Source organism: Mustela lutreola, chromosome 15 (genome assembly GCF_030435805.1).
Source record: "Mustela lutreola isolate mMusLut2 chromosome 15, mMusLut2.pri, whole genome shotgun sequence".
In the NCBI taxonomy this organism is placed as follows: Eukaryota; Metazoa; Chordata; class Mammalia; order Carnivora; family Mustelidae; genus Mustela; species Mustela lutreola.
In genome coordinates, this window is record NC_081304.1 from 25,310,220 (window position 1) to 25,327,603 (window position 17,384).

Sequence of the window (17,384 nt, forward strand, 5' to 3'; positions counted from 1 at the left end):
AACACCCGTGTACAAGCTTTTGCGGAAACGTGTGTGTTCGTTTCTCCTGGGTGTACGCCAGGGAGTGGAATTGCTGGACCAAAAGGTCACTCTATATTTAACTCTTTGAGAAAATGCCAGACTGTGTTTTGAGGCAATTGCATCATTTAACATCCCCACCGACGGTGCACGACGGCTCCGGATTCTCGGCGTCTTTACTGAAACTTACCTAACTCTTTGGCTGTACCCATTCTCGTGAGCATGACGTGGTGTCTCCTTGTGGCTCTGACTTGCATTTCCCTAATGACTAGCATCTCCTTCTAGGCTTGTTGTCTCTCTCTATGCCTTGTTTGGAGAAATATCTATTCAAACCCTTTGCCCCTGTTTCAGCTGAATTCCTCATCTCTTTACTATTGACTCGTAAGTGTCCCTTGTATATTCTAGTACTGATCTCTTATCAGATATGTGATCTAGAACTATTTTATTCCATCCTAGGGATTATCTTTTTGCGAAGGTGTCCTTTGAAGGACTTTGAGGTTTTATTTGTTTTATTTTTGTTAAAGATTTTTATTTATGTATTTGACAGATAGAGATCACAAGTAAGCAGAGAGGCAGGCAGAGAGAGAGAGGGGGAAGCAGGCTCCCTGCTGAGCAGAGAGCCACATATGGGGCTCCATCCCAGGACCCTAAGATCATGACCTGAGCTGAAGGCAGAGGATTAACCCACTGAACCACCCTGGTGCCCCAACTTTGAGGTTTTAAAGTGTGAGGCACAGTGCCTTAGTCCCTTCTGGTTGCTGTGACAAAATACCATGGACTGGGAAGATTGTAAACAACGGACATTTGCGGCTCGAAGTTCTGGAGGCGGAAGGGGAAGCTCAGGGCGTGAGCACGGCGGGGTGAGGGCCCCCGTGCAGGGGCAGATTTCTCCCTATAGGGAGCCTCTTTTACAAGGACACTAATCAGGCACCTGGGTGGCTCAGCAGCTTAACTGGCTGCCTCCCGCTGAAGTCAGGATCCCAGGGTCCTGGGATCGAGTCCCTCATCAGGCTCTCTGTTCAGTGGGGAGTCTGCTTCTCCCTCTGCCCCTGCCCCCACACTCATGCTCATTTGCTCTCCTTCTCTCACAAAAATAAAGAAAATAAATTCTTAGAAGATAAAATAAGGTACTAATCCCAATCGTGGAGCTCTAGGCTCTCAACCTAATCACCTCCCAAAGACCCCACCTCCTAATATCACCACGTGGGGGATTAGCTTTTTAACATATGAAGGTCAAGGCTGGGATGCAAATATTCATACCTGGCACCGGGGTTTCCCTATATTTTCTTTTGTTGCTTGTGGTTTCAGGGTCCTCGCATCAGAATCCATTCCCAAATCCAAATGACCAAGACTTATCCCTGTGTTTTCTTTGCAGAAAACCTAGTTTCATAGGTTTAGCTCTTGCATTTAGATCTTTGATCCTTTTTGAGTTCATTTTTGTCTGTGATCTGAAGTAGGGGTCCAGCTTCATTCTTTTGCATGTGGACATCTAGTCCTCTCTGCCATTCCCCCTAGTATATATATATATATATATTTTTAAAGATTTTATTTATTTATTTGAGAGAAAGTGAGAGCTAGAGAGAGAAGGGGAGAGAGTACACACAAACAGAGAGGGAGAGAGAGAGAAGCAGACGCCCTGCCGAGCCAGGAGCCTGACGCCACCTGATCCAGGACCCTGCGATCATGACCTGAGCCCAAGGCAGGCACTTAACCAACTGAGCCACCCAAGCTCCCCCCACACCTCTTCTACCTCCCCTACCTATGTTTATAAAACATCCAGTAGCAGCTCATGGAACTCTGGGGGAGCATCAGTTAGAAAACGCCAATCTAGAAGGTCAGATCCAAGTTTCCTAGCCTGACCATCTGCTCTCCACTTAGCTCTTTCCACCTTGTCTGGACTGGCCTCTTGCTACTCCTTAGACTCCTACTGGGTTTTCCTGCCTCTGTATCTAAGGACACACTGTTCCCATGTGTCCCCCCGACCCCACCATAAGCCCTGCCCATACACACACCACCATCTTTGCCTGCTGAAATTCACGCATCTCTAAGGAATAATATAGCTAACATTTGCTGGGCACTTGCTATGTACCATTTTCCTTTATTCACATTATCTCATTTAATTTTTACAATAACCCCATGGAGTATATACTCCTATTATCTCCCTCTTACAGATAAGGAAGTTGAAGTTCAACAGGAGTAAGGGACTTGCCCGAGGTTACTCCGTCAGCAGGTGATGGAGGGAGAATTTGAACCCAGGCCACCTTGCTCTTAACAAATCACCGCCCCCCCACCCCCCCGCCGACAGCCTTTGCTTATTACTGCCGCTCTGCCCACCACTTCATTAGTTCCCAAATATACTCACTGAACTGTACTATGTATTTCGCTGAAATAACAAGTTAGTGCGCGAGTCGAAGAATTAATAGACCTGCATTGTCAGAGTTGGAAGGGACCCAAGCTGTGATGGGTATTCCAGGATAACGACTTGATCTGATGGATAGGGAGGTTCTGAGACTCGTCCAGGGTCACGAGGCAGGGGTGGGGGTGGGGGGGGGCAGGAACCAGGTCAGGACCAAGTCTCTTCACCTCCAGCCTGACGGTTTTGACGCCACACTTGCCGTCCTTCATTTCAACACACATCTCTCCGCGTGCCTTATCTGCGCCCTGCCCCCGTCTGAGCTCCAGCCGAGGCAGACAACACAAGACCTCAAGGATCCTGCTCTATGTCTCCTCCTGGGACCCGGGGGCAGCAGTGGGTGGGGCATGATGGTGGCTAAGATCTGGTAGGGCTCCCCTCCGGGGCTTCAAGACCCTCCTGGCCATCCCTGGCCTCTGGCCCAGTTTTCTCTGTTCTCTTACAGAGAGCACCAGGAATGGGAGGCAGCAGTTGGCCAGGGGCACAGGGCGGGCCGAGAGGAAGGACCCCGGGTCCGGGTCATTTCCTGGCACCCTTGTTTGCCGCGTGCCCCTGGCTTCTGGTGGCTGTTTCCGCCCCGCCCACCGCCTCCCTGGATGCGTGGGCAGCTGGCCCAAGGCTGGAATTCTCCCACCATTCCCAGTTTGGACTGCCTCTGGGCTGAGCCCTCCCCTCAGAGCCCAGCAGATCAGGATTAGAATCTTGCTGCTCCCCTCAACCGGTGCTGTGATCTTGCACATGTCACTTTGCCAGTCTGGGCCTTTGTTTTCTTCTGGAAAAGGGGATAATAGGACTGAGGTCACAGGCTGGTCATGAAGAATAAAGGTCATATAGGGCTTAGCCCTGTGAGACTCCCAGTGAAAACGGCTATCCCTTTTCTCAGCCCAGTTCTCTCCATTTTCCTCCTCCAAGAAGTCTTCCAGGATGCTTACTCTCCACTGTCTCCCCATCCCTGTCCCACTCTGGGAGCCCCGGGGAAGGCCAACCAGGCTACTCGGGGGTGGGGGTGTTGTGATGGGGCTCCCCAGGTGCTGATACCTCCACTAGCTCTCAGGGGTTCACTTCCTGGACATAGAAATGTCCATGTCCCACAGGAATGGAGCCAAGAGGAACCCATAAGAAGCACTATGAGTTGTTTGATGGACCAGAGAAGATTCAGTTTGATGCGTATCACTGACCTCCACTCCAAGCAGAGCACTATAGCAGGAGCTATGGGTAAGGTGGAGAGAGGTTCTGTGCTTGCTTTTCCTTGCTTTCCCTGGAGTCAGGGCTGTTGGGAGACAGAGAGCCACTGTCACCCCCTTCACCATCTTAATAAAAAAATAGCATTTATTGGGGCACCTGGGTGGCTCAGTGGATTGGGCCTCTGCCTTCGGCTCAGGTCGTGATCTCAGGGTCCTGGAATCGAGCCCCATGTGGGGCTCTCTGCTCAGCAGGGAGCCTGCTTCCCCCCTGTCGCTCTCTGCCTGCCTCTCTGCCTACTTGTGATCTCTGTCAAATAAATAAATATTTAAGAAAAAATAGCATTTATTGACCTATTCACTATGTTCAGGTGCTGCACAATTCCTAATTACTCTCCACAACGACTGCACGGTTAGCGCGCGGCTGTTCACTCCAGTGTGTGGTGGAGAGACTGAGTCGCAGAGAGCTTAAGCAATTTTGCCCAAGCTAATAAGTGACACAATGGCCCAACGTGACAAGCACTCTATCTGAGGGAAAAACAGGGTTATCCTGGAGCAGAAAACATCTGTGGAGGCCCAGGGAGCCTGGAAGACGGTAGACCTCAGTTGGCTTTGACAGAAGGGGAGCTGTCAGTGGGCAGAAAGGCACTGTGGTCGGTGCTGGTTGCAGGTGGAGGGAACACCCCGGACAAAGCTCTTGAGAAAGGGGTGAGCAGAATTTGGAGGGTGAAGACCTTCCCCTCCCCCACCCTCCACAGGCTGGGGCCATGGGGAAAGAACGGGAGTGTGGAGGGCAAGGACCCAAGGTAAGTAGTGGTCTTGGAGGACCTCAAGCCCCAGGCTGAGCTGAGCAGCTGGGTGTTGGAGGCTTGATTCTGCAAGCTGTCCAAGGTTTGGGGTTTTTTGTTTGTTTGTTTTTGTCTTTTTGTTTTTTAAGATTTTATTTATTTATTTGAGAGAGCGAGAACAGGTGCATGAGTGGGTGCAGGGGAGGGCAGCAGAGGGAAAAGCAGACTCCCTGCTGAGCAGGGAGCCCAACTAGGTGCTCGATCCCGGAGCCCCGAGATCACAACCTGAGCCAAAAGCAGATGCTTAACTGACTGAGCCACCCAGGTGCCCCCAAGGTTGGTTTTGAATAGGGTCAGAGTAGGAGAGCCTCTGAGCCGGGTAATGATTATTTCAGGGAGGAGAGGGGAAAGGCCTAGTGTCTGGCCCCATGCCCCATGTTCTCCAGATAGGCTCTCACTCAGTCTCCCAGCTGTCCCTAGAGTTGGGCATGATCATTACCCTTTGCAAAGAAACTGAGGCTCAGAGGAGACCAAAAGTGAGTTAGAGGCCGATGCTCACGGGGGCAGCGGGTCCCCCTGCCTGGCACCCTGGCAGCGAGCGTGGGGGTACAGTGTTCTGAAGCCTAAAGCTGTCTATGGGAGTAGAGAATAGAGAAGGCATGGAATGAATGAAGTGCGGGCCCCTGGGGTTGTAAATGGGGCCACCAAGAGAGCGAGAACAACAAGGGGGCTAGACAGAGCAAAGGACAGAGCTGGAGGGCCTGGAGTCCTGGGTGTGGGTGGCAAGGGTCTGAGGGAGACGGTGCCCCAGGAACCATCTCCAGGGACCTTGCTGTGACCCCAGCCTGACCACTAGAAGCCAGACCGCCATGGCCCTGGTCATGTCCAGGCTGAGGCTAGTGCTTCTGGGGAAAGGCCCCTAAGAACTTCCCTCTGTTGGTAGGTTTGGAGTGCACTACACTGGGGTCTATCCTCTCTCCACCCCTGTTTTGGGGTCCCTGGCAGATGGCTGGGGCGACCTGTGCCTCCACCTAGGAGGCCTTAGATGTCCCGCAGACTCACAAAACATCCCTGCCACTGACCTCTCCCTGAGTCCCCTGCACCATCTCCTGCCCCCACCTCACCCAAGCATCTCTCAGGTCCGTGTCCATCTCTGCAATAGGGCGGGTCCTCACCCTTCCTCAGGTCCCTCCCTGCATCAGCCCCAGATGGATCTTTGGAATCCACAAAAGCTCTCAGCTCACTGCCAGGTGGGAACCCATCCGTTCCCTTCCATTCCAAGGTCAGCATGCTGAAGCCTTTCCTGAGCATGTCCCTTCCAGCCTCTGTCCTTGAGATCTCTGCTCTGCTGCCTGGCCCATGGCACCTCCCAGGGTGCCCTTGTGTGCGCCTGCTCATCCTCCCCCAGGCCGTAGCCCTGGGTTCCGTCCATCTGACTCAGCGATTGAGCCTCCCAGCTACCATCAGGACGTTGCCCAGAGCAGTTCTGCCACTGAAGGAGTGAGTGGTCTTGATGTACCTGGCTCAGAGGCTCTCCTACCCTGACCCTATTCCAAACCAACCAAACCCAGGATCCCAGGACAAGGTGGGGAAGGGGAACTGCCGAGGAAAAAAGCCAGGACTCTGGGTGTTGTTTTGCAGGAAAGTGAAATCCCTTCCTCATTACCCCGTCATGCCAACCCTTAACCAGGGAGGGTAGTGCCAGGGGTCTGTCTGGAACCCCTGCCCGCCCCTCCCACACCCATGAAGTTATTCTTTGTCCCAGCTCTGGCCTTTCCCACCACAACCCCCCCCCCCACCTTCACGCTGCCTGAATCATTTCTCCCCCGGGGCTCTGGTTTCTGTGGGTGATGCTGTAATATCCTGCCTGTCTCCGCCAGGGAGCCCACGTGCTGCCCTGCCAGGTAGAGCTCCCCGCCTTTTCATAGGAACCTTCAGGAGACAAGGCCTTAGGCTACAGGGAGGTTGCCTAATGGTGAGAATTTCTGTGATCCTGGCAGGAAAGGAGAGGGCCCTTAATGAAGAGGAGAATTTCTGCTACCTCCCAGATCAAACTCCAGAGGGTGCCCTGCCTCACACATCAGAGCGGGGAGCCTGAGAGCAGGGCTTCTGCTCCCCCAACCCCGCACCCTTCCCTGCCCGCACCCCCACTGCCCTGTAGTCTGCTCCTTAGCTCATGGAAACCTGCAAGCAGATTGCAAATCAGGGGTATCTGGCTTTCCTGTCCTGCTGCAGCCTTCTACGGCAGGGGTGAGGTCCACAGTGAGGCCCCAGGGGGGTGGGGTGCTGGGAGGAGGAGCAAGGGCGGGGAGGAGGCTCCAACCTGTTCCTCAGGGCCCAGCTGGGTCCGGAGTGGGTGGGGAGGAGGAAGTGAGTCAGTGGGCACAGCGATGCATGCCTCAGAATTCTGACTTTCCTTTTCAACCCACTGAGCCAAGACATTTGTCCCAACAGGATCCCAGGCTTGGGGAGGGGAAAGGGACAAGAGGATATTTATGAGACAGAACTGGCCTTCCACTCACCTCGCCTGGGTTCTCTGTTTTTAAGGCCATAAAGAACACGTGGCTGGTTGAATTCGGCTGGACATGCAGTGATTGAAGATCTCCTGTATCCAAGGGACTGTCATGCTTCTGGAAACACAGCTGCCGTAAACGGTGACACAACCACCACGTCGTGAGCGACTTCTGGGCCCCAGTTCTATTTTCCCACAGACCTGTGGGTCTATAATCACAGGGCAAGCCCAGACTAGAAGTCATTGTAAGGGCTGGAAGATTCGAGAGTGACTGCGGGTCGCCCCCTCTACCTCCCCCCACCATTGCCCCCCAAGCACCAGCCCTAAAATACAATGTGGTAAAGGTTTAGACTGTTTACATTTGACAGCTCTCCAAATGTGGGGTCCGGATGAAAGCTCGGCCTCCCCCGAAGGTGCCCTTGAGCACGCCTGGGGGTTCCCTGCTCTGGGCCGGTACACAGGGGCGTGTCAGTGAATGTTTGAAGCTGGCAGATTCCAAGGCAGGGACGGGGCATCTGCTTGAATGTATCTAGGTTGCAGGAGAAAGGAAATCTGATAAACCCATTCATGCTTCATTGCTCCTCCTTCGCTCCTCAGTAATTTGCATTTTCAACTCTGATCAGAGATAGAGACCTGAGTCTTAATTCAATAGATTTGGTCCACTTAGTTCCACAAATCTTAGGAGCCTTGGGATACACAGGCTGCCGGCTGGGGAATAAGGAGACATATCCTCCAGCCCTTTCATGGTGCAGATGGGGAAATCGAGGCTTGGAGGAAGATAGTAACTTGCCCAAGGTGATAGGGCTGAAGAGAGCCCATGTTCAACTCATAAGGCGCCTTAATTCTGCTCCATCTCTCTCTCCTCCAGCCGCCCACGCACAACCTGTCTGCGCTCAGAGCTTCCTGTGGGGAGGGAGCTAGCAAGCCGAGTGGTCCGGGGCTCTGAGACAGCGATATGGGGGGTGGGGTCCCCAGAGGAAGGCTAACACAAACCTAGCAAGCATTGAATAAACCGAGTCACCTGGATAGAATCTTGACGTTGGGGCACCTGGGTGGCTCAGTTGGTTAAGCGACTGCGTTCGGTTCAGGTCATGATCCTGGAGTCCCAGGATCAAGTCCCGCATTGGGCTCCCAGCTCCATGAGGAGTCTGCTTCTCCCTCTGACCTTCTCCCCTCTCGTGCTCTTTCTCCCTCTATCAAATAAATGAATAAAATATTACAAAAAAAAAAAAAAAGAATCTCAACGTTGTCATCATTGTGACTCAGAAAACTTCACCCTAATCCAGACCTCTATAACTCTTCTTCTTTTCTTCTCTCCCAAGGCTCTGTCCTACTAGTCCTTCCCTTCTCCCTTGTCCAGATACTCCTCCTCCAAGAAGCCTCCCTTCCTCCACAGCAGAACCCATAGTTGACCTGTTTTCATCGTCCCTGGCAGAAGCAGACAGACCCCACCCAAGGTTTTGCTTGATGTCAAGACTGATGACGTCACACACAGGCCAAGAGGGTATTAAAGAGTTTATTATTTACATAATCGAGGTCTCTGGGGGAGAGCAGGGCTGGCCTGTTGAGCAAGATCTGGAATGGCTTGAGAGAGCAAGGAGAGGAGAAAGCCTTATTGCGGTTAGGGACTGAGATCAAGATGAGGATTTGTGCGGGAAAGGGGTTTGAATCTCCAGTGGCCACCAAAGAAGGGAACATGCTCCCCCCACCAGGGAGTTCGTTCTCAGTTTGTCCAGGTGTAGGGCACAGGGGGAGGGGTGTGGCTTATAAGCATCAGCAGTTAAACATCAAAAAAAGGACTCTGATTCCTTCTCACGTGTGTTATTGATGTGCCCTTGTTTCTCTCTGTCTACCTTTCTAGGTGGGCCCTTTTCCACGGAGAAGAGTTGCCAAGACAAATTCAACTCAGGTTTGAGATCAGGCTATGGATGGTATGTCACTGGAACCAGGGGACTTCAGACCATCGTCATGAACTTGAGGCTTCTCTTTCTGCCTCTCTCCAGCTCAGACATCCTTTCAGTGTCCACATCTCCCTCCATCCCCACTCCGTCTCCCCCAGATCTCTCTGACGCTCCCCCACATTCCTTCGCTCGAGCCCTCTCCTGCTCCCAGGCAGTCCTGCTCCCACTCCCACATTCCCTCAGGATACTCCCCTGGAATGGAAAAACCATCCCTCATCCCTTTCCTGCTCCCAGCCCTGGGATCGGACATACTGGTCATTCCTGTTTGGGATGGCCAAAGAGATAACGCCTGGCATAGAGCCCATCTGTCATCACAGGATTCTCAAAGCTGTTTCAGGTGGGACTCCTTGCCCACACAGAGCGTCTGCCCTGGCCCCTGCCCTCCCGGCCCCAAACATCTTCTCTTCTCCAGGAATAAGACAGCTGTGACCAGCAGCCAGCCCAAAGGAGAACAAGGTAACTGCTCAACCTCCACCCAGATCAGCTTTCTGTTCCTTATGCCCAGATGTCTCCTAACCCCTGCAGGCCATGGGCCACAAGGCAGACCATGGGGAGATGCTGGGTGACTCTGGGGAGTCACAGCTTGGGAACCTTAGAGAACACTGTTGTTGTAGTTGCTTTTGCTCCAATGCATCTGGTTGTGTGACCAACATCTGTTGGGACTTGTCTCTTACAGATACAGCTGTGGTGAGTAGCTTCCAGTCCTAGTTCTGCCCCCTCCCACACCCTCACCCCTGTGAGCCATCTGAACTTGGACTTTGGAAACCTTAGGTTTCCTCCTAAGTTAAATGAGAATGATAATCCTGACCTCACAGGGAGGATAGTAGGATGATATAGGAGTCTGCGCGTGAAATGATTCATAAACTATAAAATTCAAGTTCCTGTCCAGGCTGTTAACATAATTTTGTACTCCGAGTTCTTCTTCCCTTCCTTAGGGAGGTGCCAAATGGTACAAGCTTCAGGTTCCCCCAAACCTAGACCTGCCCTGAGTATCATACCAATGATAATGATTAGCATACGGGGACAAGAAGGACTCCAAGGTCAGATAATACAGAACTAAAATCCAAGCTGTGTGGTCTTCACCAAGTTGCTTAACCTCTCTGAACCTCAGGTTTCTCATCATAAAGCAGATAACCCTCAAAGATTGTTGTGAAGATTGAATCTAATAATCTCTGTAAGGCACTTAACATAGTTCCTGCTGAGTGAGCACTTTTTTTTTCTGAGCACTTTCTACACAATAGTTTCCTTTTTATTATTATAAACTCTCAGAGACAGGGACTCTAAATCAAATTGCAAGAGAGTGAGGGCTGAAGGCTGAACTTCTGGGCCAAACAAAGTTCCTTCAGCCTGCAGAAAAGAATGTGCAGGGGAAGTGAGTCTCTATGCTGCGGTATGAGAAATCTGAGTTCGATTCAAGAAAGTACATAGTTCCCTGAAGTTCCCTTTCAGTTAGTTTCTTCGGAGGATGACTAGCGCTTTGCGCTCCGCCCACCTACCTCCACCTGGGGCCACCCACTACACACCTAGGGAGGCTGGCGTTCTGCCCAGTCTCCAACACTCAGGCTGAGCCTGGGTAGGAGGAGGAGACCTCTGTTGGGCTGGGCCCTGAAGGCTGGAGTGGACGAGACATGGTTAGAGTCTAGGCCCCGCTCCCGGGCCACACAGTGCATTCTAAGCAGAAGGGACCCATTTCCACCCCGAATGGTTTATAAGGGATACCAGAAGGCGGAGCCCTTTGTGGGGAAGCGCTGTCTTGCGGCTCATCACAATTAGCAATGCTCGGTTAGTACGACTGCTGAATATCCGTCTGGCTTTGCGGAGGGACCATATCCAGCCCGGATCAGGGTGGGCAGGGGCGGGCGGGCAAGAGAAACACATCTCGACAAGGACAGCGAAGGGACTGGGTGCGAGGAAGAACATCCAGAGACCGCCAACAGCCTCTCAGGGACTCACAGCGCTGCGGAGGCGAAGCCGGCATTCCACCCAGAGGCGCGCGAATGTCGCCTCCCAGATGCGCCAACGCCGGGGCTCTCCAGCGGGCCCGCAGAGGTGGCCGCGCCAGGAAAGGCCTTTCCAGCAGCGGTAGCCGCCGGAGCAAAGCAGCCGGACAAATCCCACCCCCCGGCCCCGCCCGTCCAATCCATCTTGCTCGGGAGGTGACGCGCCCTGGGAGAAGCAAGGGGCGGAGAGGGGAAATCCAAGCCTTTGGGGGCTCCCGACAGGTGTTTGGGGGAGAGGGCGGAGCCTGGTTAGGGAGGATGAGGAGGGAGGGGCGGTGCTGCCCCTTTAAGAGGCGGTAGCGGAGCCGGGACCTTTTCTCTTTCCCCGGAAGGAAAGCGGAGCCCGGGCTGGGCGCGCAAGGTGGGGAGGTGCGGGCTTGGGCGTGGGGAGGCGGGGCGCGCGCGCAGGGGACCGCTCCCTCCCGTCTCTCGTGCGGTCAACCGGTCTGCGTTCCCAGATCCGCCGCCGAGCCAGGATCGAAGGCTACGGTGCGGCCAAGGGGGCGCGGCCGGAACGAGCTGGGGGCAGGGTGCCGGGGGCGGGGGGGTCCCGGTGACCCGCGGGCCGGGCAGGCGGGAGAGTAGACCCGCGAACCTCGAAGAGGAGTCTGAGAGCGCAGACCCTGAGCGGACGTGAAACTGACCGGGGCTGGGGGCCAGAAACTTCTCAGCGCTGCGGGGCTCAGCGACGCAGCCCGCCCGAGTGCTCTCCGGTGGCGCGGGGAGCAGGTGAACAGGTCCTCACTCCCAGCTGCACGCCCTCACGCGCTCTCGCCCCGGCCCCCGCCCCCGCAGCCATGGGCCCCGGCCCCCGCCGCTCCGCCTGCGTCCCACGCCGGATGCTCTGTGCGCTCGCCTTGATGGTGGCAGCCGGCGGCCGCGTCGCCTCCGCCTTCAACCTGGACACCCGATTCCTGGTGGTGAAGGAGGCCAAGAACCCGGGCAGCCTCTTCGGCTACTCGGTCGCCCTCCACCGGCAGACGGAGCGGCAGCAGCGTTACCTGTAAGTTGAGGTTGGCTGGGGGTGGGGAGGGGCGTTGGGCGGGGGGGGGGGGGGGGGGACAGAGTGTGTGTGCAGGGGTGCGGGTGGATCCAGAGCCGAGTCGCAGCCCGGCTTCCAGGCCCGCGAGGCGCGGGCTCTAGTGAACGGGTATTAAACGGGGTGAGGGGGAAACCTGGGCAGGCCTTCCCTACCCAGGTCTGGCGGGAAGCAGAGGGATTGGGTGTGGGATGGGGTCCGCAATCCCTAGCAAGTGCTGACCCAGCCAGAACCTGTCTAAACGCAGCCCCTCAGCCCTATAAAGCTGTCTTGAAAGTAGAAGTGGGATCCCCGTTTCCTGAGCCTCCTCCCACGCCTTCGACCACATACCTAATGTAGGAATACTTCTCTCCAGGGCTGGGACCTGGGGAAAACTGCAAGGTAAACACCCAGTGGATCCCTCTTCCCCCTTAACTGGGAAGAAACTGTGGCCCGGTATGTTTAAGCGCCAGGGCCTTGCCAGCCACACCCTCTGCAGATCCAGACTGGAGGGCCTTGCAGCCACTGGGAGCTTGATGCTTGGCGGGTGCAGGGTGAGGTGATGGGCAAGTCTGGGCCTTTGGAACTGTCCAGGAGCTTCCTCTGACCCCTTGAAGATGGGGAGGCAGAAGGAGCTGTCCCAACTCCTGCTTGCACTCCTGTCCCCCACCCCAACCCCCACAAGGGCGCCCTCCCACCAGACGTCTTCCCTGCATTCCACAGATTCATGTTGAATCTTCAACCCTGAGTGTGTTTGTTTTGGTTTGAAGAGGGAAATGGTGTTTTTCTCTTCTGTTCGCCTTCCCGGACAGCTGTAAGGAGAAGGAGGGGGAACAGCTACCCGTAGGGGAGAGGAGCGAAGGAGATTGCATCCAGCTGCTCGTGTTTCCTATTACCCCCCCCCCAACCCCCACCACGGCCACTGCCACACTCCTGCCTAGAGGGGCAAGTCTAGGTTTTAGAAGTTTCTCTGCCCTGGGCTCAGGTGCTGAGGTTGGCAGCTGGGGAAAAAAAGGCAGCTGGGAGAGGGGAGGCCATGGCAGAAGGGAAGGAGTTGGGACAGGTGTGGCAGGTCCCACCTACCTCTTTGGGCTGGGGAACCTATCAGACATCTACCCCAACCTGGTGTCTAGCTCCACGAGTAAGAGGACGGGGTTTCCTACAAGGTGTATTGAAAGCTTTCCCAGCTCTGGCTGGGGCCTGCAAAAACTTGAGGAAGCTTGGAATATCCAAAGTCCAAACTCTGCCTCAGTCTTGGCCTCTGCCCTGCTGGCCCAGCCCTGGCCCAGTCTACTTACCTACCTGGCCTCCATCTCGCTTTTGCAGAGGCTAAGGCCACCACACCCTTCCTAGCACAGCACCAGCAACTGTGGGCTGCCCTTGACCAGTCCTTCATCTTTTGGAGACCCTGAAAGTGGCTACCAGCCCAAGTTTCTGTATTGGCACTCTTTCTGCCCCAGCCCAGAAAAATAATTTTTAGAATTCCTTTTATTTTTTTTTAAGATTTTATTTATTTATTTGAGAGAGAGAACAAGTGTGCACGAGCAGGGGTAGAGGCATAGGGGAGAAGCAGGCTCCCCACCGAACAGGGAGCCGGATGCAGAACTGGATGCAAGGGCCTTGAGATCATGACCTGAGCTGAAGGCAGCTGCTTAACTGACTGAGCCACCCAGGTGCCCCAGATTTTTTTAGACTTCAATACTGAATCTGCATGATATAAGACAACACAGTGGAAAAAGAAGGTGGGGAAAACAAGAGTGAATAATGAAAATCTGGAGTAGATAATGGCCTCTGTAAACCCCACATCCAACCCCCTACCCGCTGTGTGACGTGAGCAAGATATTTCCCTTCTTGGGGCCAGTTTTCTCCAAAGAGAGGTTGGACCTGGATCTATGTCCTCCTTCCTGCCTCTGTTGGCCTATTAAGAAGAAAGCAGATGCTGGGGAGGGAGAAGAGGCCCCTAAGTCCCCCTGCCAGTTTCCAGTCTTGGATCTGTCACTACTACCTGAATCTTAATGTCCCCACCTGTCAAGGGTGAGGGAAGGACAGCATGCCTTCTTCATGAGGTGCCAGTGGGACTGTAGTGAGACAGTGTCTGTACATCACTTTGTATGTGCCTGTGTCTCCGGGGAGCAGCTCAGGGCTCTCATGCCAAAGCCAGGCCATTGTACCCATGGGTCTCACCCTAGATGGCTGAGCAGAGGGGCTTTACTGTTCTTCCTGGGCAGCTAGAGATCACATTAGGCTTGCTGAAAGCCCAGAAGGTTCTAAAACTAATGAACTGTGGAGAGGCAGGTAATTCTAGAGCAAGTTCTCGGCCATTCTCTTGGGTAGCATGTCTCTCCCTGTGGTTCTCTATCTTGGCTCATCTCCTCCTTTCGCTGAATTCTGCCCCTTGGCCCTTTGGGAGGGCCAGCTGGGCCAGCTGGGCTAAGCTGCAGCCAGCTGTGTAGCCAGATGTGAACAGCTGTCTGAGCGCACAGCTTCGGGGAACCAACCAGTCAGGTATTATATTCTGTTAGCCTACAAGCCCTTTTGGAAAAGGGGGGGAGGTCTCCTGGTCCTGAACAAACTCTTAGCCTCAGTTCATTGAAGGTCTGCAGGAGGTTTGCGGGGGGGGGGGGGGGTCCTGCAAATACACGGAAAATCCTACATCTGTGCGTCCTTCGGGGGTAAGGGGAAGGGAAGAGCACAGTTCTCATCCTGTTTTCAAAGAAGGCCTTATTTCAGAAACGGCTAAAACTCCAGGTCTTTATCTCGTTCCCATCGTCTTTATCTCTGGACCCGAGTTAGGGAACTCCCACATCGGAGTTCACCCCTACCCCCAGGCCCTGGCTTCCCTGTCTCGGGAAGTGCGGGTGAGGAAGAGGGCCGGACCAAGGTGCTTCAGGCTTCTGGGTGGAATGTGTGACGAACCCTGGGGAAGCAGAGGGACCATTACTCTGGGAGCTGGTCTCTGCCCTCGGCCCCCTGCACCTACTCTGTGGTTCCCTCCTGGGAATCCAGTTGTCCTGGTCTGGCCTGACCTTGTAGACCACAAAGATACCTCTGGAGCTCTCTCTCCCCTTTGCGCTTGCATGAACTTGAGGGTGTCTACGGAGCCTGGGGCGGGCGTGGCTGTGCCTCTGTCTGATGAGGTCATATCTGAGGTAGGCAGGAGCCAGGCTTACCTGCCATGCTCTCCTAAAACATGTTTCCCTGGGCAGGGCAGGCACCTGGCAGCCTCCAAGACTCGTGCTGGAGGAGATGGGCAGAACAGTTGTGGCTGCAGGCAGACCTGCACCGTGGAGCGCCCTGTTCCTTGGGCTTTCTCCAGCGACCCGCCCAGGACGAGGGCAGGAGGAAGGGGAAGCCTGACTTTTTAGAGAAAGAAATGAAAGGGGGTTGCCCCGAGCTAAGCTACGGAGGAAGATGTCTGTTGCAGCAGGAGAGATGGAGAATAGAGAACAGGGGGAACCCCCCTCTCCCCACACCGCAGAGGATCAAAAGGGGAAAAGATACTAAGGAGCCAGCAAGAGGGAGAAGAAATGAGACAAACAGCCTTGTTTGGGGCCAAGGTCTCTTTCTTCCGTCCTCTCTCATTCTCTCACTTCCTCCGGCCTGTTGCTCTGGTTCTAGGGCTGAGTCACCAGGAGGGAGAGGGGGCTGGGTGGGCAGCGTCAAGGCGACGTAGGGGAGGACGGAGAAGGCTGTTGTTCGGCTGCCACAGGAGCAGCCTCTAGGGAGATGGCTAATTCGGGCGGCACTTTGGGCACAGAGCTGGGACCCAGCATCCGAGGGCGGCCTGCACCTGCACCTCGGTCTCAGCGCTGAAGCGGCGCTCGGTGCCACCCACCCGCCTCCAGGCCAAGGGGGCAGGGAACCCTGAGGAGTGCGGTGCTGGGGCCTGCGGTCTCTCTGCTGGCCCCTGTTACCCTCCAGGTTAACCGGAAGCTTCCGAGGTGCCTCCCTGAATCTTACTGGCCGATTCTCTGAGCATCACCCCACCCCAGTGCCCCCCAGGGAGCCTTCTCTTCGGGGTGAGAAGCCTGGTGCTTTGAATGCTCCTGGGCCCCATTCCCCAGCCTCCTCCGCTTCTGCCGTTTTCAGCTTGGCCGTTGCATTAGCTTTGAACCCTCCCCCACTACCCCCACCCCAGGAAGAATGATGGAATGGGGGTGAGGAAGTGCTTTTATGGAACTTGGAGTTCAAGGGCTCCCCAGAGGCCAGGAGGGGCTGTCTGGCTGGAGCCAAAGACGAGGCTGAGGAGCTGTCAGAAAGCCCTTGAGAGGTCATTTCATCCATCCCCCTAGTCCCGGAGGGGCCCAGCCCGGCTCCAGGAGAGGGGAAGTCAGATCTCCTTTCTTCTGTGCTCTAAGAGCTGGGCAGAGCATCCTGCTGGCCTCCCTTCTGACAGCTGCCTGGAGTTGGACTCACTGGTGATCTGGGAGGGGTCAGCGTTTGGACCCACTGCTCTGGAGCAGCCCCAAAAGCAGGCAGTAGAGGGGTGCATTTGCATTCTATTTTCCATTTCATTTCTGTACCAGGAAGAACTCTCCCACACCTGGCTGTGGCTTGAGGGATCTGGACCTGACCCTCTGCACAGGCCTTCCCCCATCCAACTCCCAGCCCCCTGGCTGGGGACCCATTAGATCCTGGGCTGGGAGCCAGAGGGCCTTAAAGGGCCTCTGAGCAGGCCAAGTAGGAGCTAAAAATACCCCAGGGGGGTTAGAGGGGGGCTCCCCATGGAATCTCTGGGGAGGGAGGGGCCTGGGATGTGGGGCTGGAATTTAGGGCACCCGCCCTGCCCCACCGCCCATCAGTGGGCACAAGGCTGGGGCAGGGTGACAGCCTGAGTGAGTATGGACGGCAAACGGATTGATTTCAGTCCCAAATGCTACTCATGGCTGGCTTTCCCTGCACGGTACCCCAGGAAGCTAAGAGGAAGGGTCCCTCAGTCCCCTACCTCTGAGATGAACAGAGCTGGGAAGTCATGGTTACCCTGCTCCCCAGCCACCCCATGTCCCCACAGCTTGGTCCCCCCTGCCACCCAGCCTGCAGCTGGGGGACAGCAACACTTCCACCTCGGAATGCAGCCTGGGCTCCCGAGGCACACCTCGCCTCCTGAGGCCTGGACCTACCCCTTCAAGTTCATCGTAGCCAGTGCCCCCCCCCCCGCCCGCCCAGTGATTCTGCCATCATGGGAGGACTCCTAGGTCCCATCCTCCGCTCCCTCTAAACAGCCAGTCTGCTCTTTGCCCTCTGTTCCAGACTCCCTAACCACTCCTGCTTGCTTGGAGGAACACCTGCGGGGGACGGAAGTCCAGTCCCTGATGCCGGACTAAGTGCTCACATTGGCCATGACGTCATAGTCCAAATGCCCTTCTGAAACATGGACCCATTTGTTCCCCTCAACAACCCTGGAAGTTGGTGGGACAGCCATGGTCCCCATTTCACCGATGAAGCACTCACAGCTCAGAGAGGGAAAAGAAACATCCCTCCTGAGGAAGAACC

At 55.1% G+C, this 17,384-nt stretch overlaps 1 protein-coding gene and 1 long non-coding RNA gene across 7 annotated transcripts in view; one reads left to right on the plus strand and one right to left on the minus strand.

The window, feature by feature from the left end:
* Positions 1–1,981: 1,981 nt before the first annotated feature.
* Positions 1,982–7,172, minus strand: LOC131816240 (uncharacterized). Its single transcript, XR_009347985.1, has 3 exons — positions 6,923–7,172; positions 3,610–3,701; positions 1,982–3,203 (listed from the first exon to the last, which is right to left on the minus strand). It is a non-coding gene; the product is annotated as an uncharacterized LOC131816240 (long non-coding RNA).
* A 2,038-nt stretch (positions 7,173–9,210) lies between these two features.
* Positions 9,211–17,384, plus strand: part of ITGA3 (integrin subunit alpha 3) — a 30,396-nt gene continuing 22,222 nt past the window's right edge. Inside the window, exons 1-2 of one of the 6 annotated variants that reach the window (XM_059149122.1) lie at positions 9,211–9,329; positions 11,669–11,876. In XM_059149122.1, the coding sequence (XP_059005105.1) occupies positions 11,671–11,876 (206 nt within the window). In that variant the 5' untranslated portion in view covers positions 9,211–9,329; positions 11,669–11,670. The other 5 variants (XM_059149123.1, XM_059149128.1, XM_059149126.1 and 2 more) reach the window with 5 other exon arrangements.